Genomic DNA, 2,467 nt, shown 5'->3' with positions numbered 1-2,467 from the left:
CCGGTGCCAGGCAGAGCGGGGATGGGGACGGGGACGAAGCGGGCTGCAGAGGATGCTTGGAAAGGACCCAGGTCCAGAGCAGCATCCTGTCGAGGGGTGCTGTGGTGGCTGAGAGAGGGCAGAGGGGGTGGGATGCTGTCTCTGCTGCTGGAGTTTCTTTGGGGTTTACCCAGGCTTCTCTCTGCAGGGAGCAGCAGGCAGAGCTGGTCGGACTCCCCACGTCTCCAGATGAAGGTAAGGGCAGCCCGGGGTGGGGATGGGGGGGAAGGGGTGGGGTTTGCACCCTCCTTCCCTGAGCAGCATTGCACAGGTCCAGCAGGAGGGTGTCCCCTGGCCTGGCAGCAACCCCATAACCCTTCCAGCCCTGGGACCCCAACCCTGTCCCCCGGATCTGCCTCGCCAGCAGTAACCCACTCGCTGCACCAGAGCCCTCACCCTCCTTCCCCTGCCCTGGCCCAGCCTGGCTGCAGCTCCCTTAACCCCACAGGGGTATTTGGGGGGCACCTGGCAGCCCATGCCCCCTGGGAGCCTGCAGGCTGCCGAAATGCCAGCAGTGGTTTTGGGGGGTTTCCCTTGAAGTGGTGTCAGGCTGGGAAGGGGATGCTGCTGCCCAGCTCCCACCACCCTTTCTGTCCCCAGGGAGGATGAGCCAGGGGCACCCAGATGGGGTTTTGGCCAGGAGCGAGCAGAGTGTGGAGCATGTCGGTGAGGTGAGAGGGAAGGGAGGGTGACAGGTTGGGGGGGACCCTTCCCTCCCCAGCCCCTTGGGCTCAGCCCAACCTCTTGGTGCTGCTCTTTCTGGGATACCATCCAGCACCAGGGAGGGGTTTGCTCTGACAGCACCCTTGTGCCCCCCAGGTGCCAGGCACGGACAGGCAGGAGCTGGCTGTGCGCACCAGGGACAGTGACGGGACTGAGGAAGGTGGGTGAGTCCCCACCCCACATCCCAGCTGGGTCCCTTTAGGGAAAGGCTTGAAGTAGCTGGGGATGAGTGTGGGAACAGCGTGGCCTGATGGGGGTCATCTCCCTTAGTGGGGACATGGGGAAGGGGGGGACTGGCCAGGGGGGACCTGAAGCCCTGCTGGTGCGGGGGGGAAGGATTGGGACGGTCCCACACCACAGGCAACTGCTCCTTGCTGGGACAGGAGGGCAGAGGGAGGAGGAAAGGCCAAGGAAAAGCCTTCACGTGTGGGCTCTCCCCTGGTGTTACTGCTTCCCTGCAGATGCAGAAACCCCGGAGGAGTCGCTGCTGAGTTTCCCCAGCGAGCTCTCGGTGCTGGAAAGACTAGGCTTGCACAGGTAAGACCAGTGTCCCTCCAGGGTCTGCCGGACAGGGAGGTCCCAGAGCACTATATCATCCAAGGATTGGACTTTCCTCCTTTTCCACTGCACAAGAGCTGCTCTCCAAGTGAGGGGCATGTGGGTCCCCACTTCTGGTGGTGGCTGGCACCCCTGGGAACGGACCAAGGGCATTTTCAGCATGCAGTCCCCGTGGTGCCTCCATCCCTGACAGCACTTCTCTTTCTGCAGGGTGGCTTTGACGGAGCAGGATGTGGAGGTGAGGGCTGCCGGGGGCTGCAGGTGGGCTGGAGAAGGGGGACAGAGGGACCGACACCTTGCTGTACTAGGGCTGTGCCCTGCTCCTGGCTGCCCTCCAGGCACCGCAGTCCCCTGGCAGCTGCCTTACAAATCCCTTTCCCAATGATGCTGTTGGTATTTGGAAGCAGCTGCATTTCCATGGCAAGATGAGCCCGTCCTCTGTGCACCCAGCAATCCCACAAAGTGCTCTGCAGCTCGCCGAGAGCACCCTTAGCCAGGGAGGTGGTGGAAGCCACACTAATAAAAATAATTTTCCTGCGAGTGCCAGGGCTGAGTCAGGCTCTGCTGTCAGCCGGGGCCTGCAGCGAGGGCTGGCGTCTGCCCGGCGCGTGCTCTTGCCAGGAGGGCTTGGGATTTCCATGCATTATCAGCTGCCTGGGGGACATGTCTCGGTCAGGCTGGCATCTCATGGGGACTGTGCCCAGCGTGCAGCAGCCTAGCGAGTGATGGGGCAAGGCAAGTGCTAATTATCCTTAGCACTGCCCTGCTTGGTAGCATGCTTGGGGGTCTGTCTGTGCCTTGAGGACAGCGGTGTGTGGCCCTGGTGGCCTCCCCTTTGCCCTGTGTCCCACCTCTCACCCTCCCACCCCACAGGCAGCCTTTGCCCACCTCGCCCTGGCTTTTCGCTGCGACGTGTTCACCCTGCGGCAACGGGTGCAGGTGGAGAAACGGGCACGGGACGCAGCAGAGGAAAACATCCAGGAGGAGCTGGGGCAATGCCGGGCTGCCCTGGAGGTCTGTGGGGACCAGGGCAGGGGGCTGGCATCCAGCCCTGGAGGGGTTTGGACAACTCCGAGTCCTGCCTCCGGCAGCTCCATCCTCCCTCTCTCCCTCCACAGAGGCTGGGGCCACCCTGCGCCGCCACGGG

General features: G+C 63.4%; 1 protein-coding gene across 1 annotated transcript in view; it reads left to right on the top strand.

Moving 5' to 3' along the window:
• The window catches only part of LOC118452221 (inositol 1,4,5-triphosphate receptor associated 2-like), a 9,949-nt gene that overhangs the window by 5,527 nt on the left and 1,955 nt on the right, over positions 1-2,467 (top strand). Inside the window, exons 3-8 of the mRNA XM_035893731.1 lie at positions 188-234; positions 640-710; positions 859-922; positions 1,224-1,299; positions 1,531-1,558; positions 2,194-2,334. Of these exons, the coding sequence (XP_035749624.1) occupies positions 188-234; positions 640-710; positions 859-922; positions 1,224-1,299; positions 1,531-1,558; positions 2,194-2,334 (427 nt within the window). The remainder of the gene's footprint in view (positions 1-187; positions 235-639; positions 711-858; positions 923-1,223; positions 1,300-1,530; positions 1,559-2,193; positions 2,335-2,467) is intronic.

Source organism: Egretta garzetta, unplaced genomic scaffold, assembly GCF_000687185.1.
Source record: "Egretta garzetta isolate BGI_Z169 unplaced genomic scaffold, ASM68718v1 scaffold105, whole genome shotgun sequence".
Classification (NCBI taxonomy): Eukaryota; Metazoa; Chordata; class Aves; order Pelecaniformes; family Ardeidae; genus Egretta; species Egretta garzetta.
The sequence above is the reverse complement of the archived record's forward strand: the minus strand, read 5'-3'. Positions and strand labels throughout refer to the sequence as shown.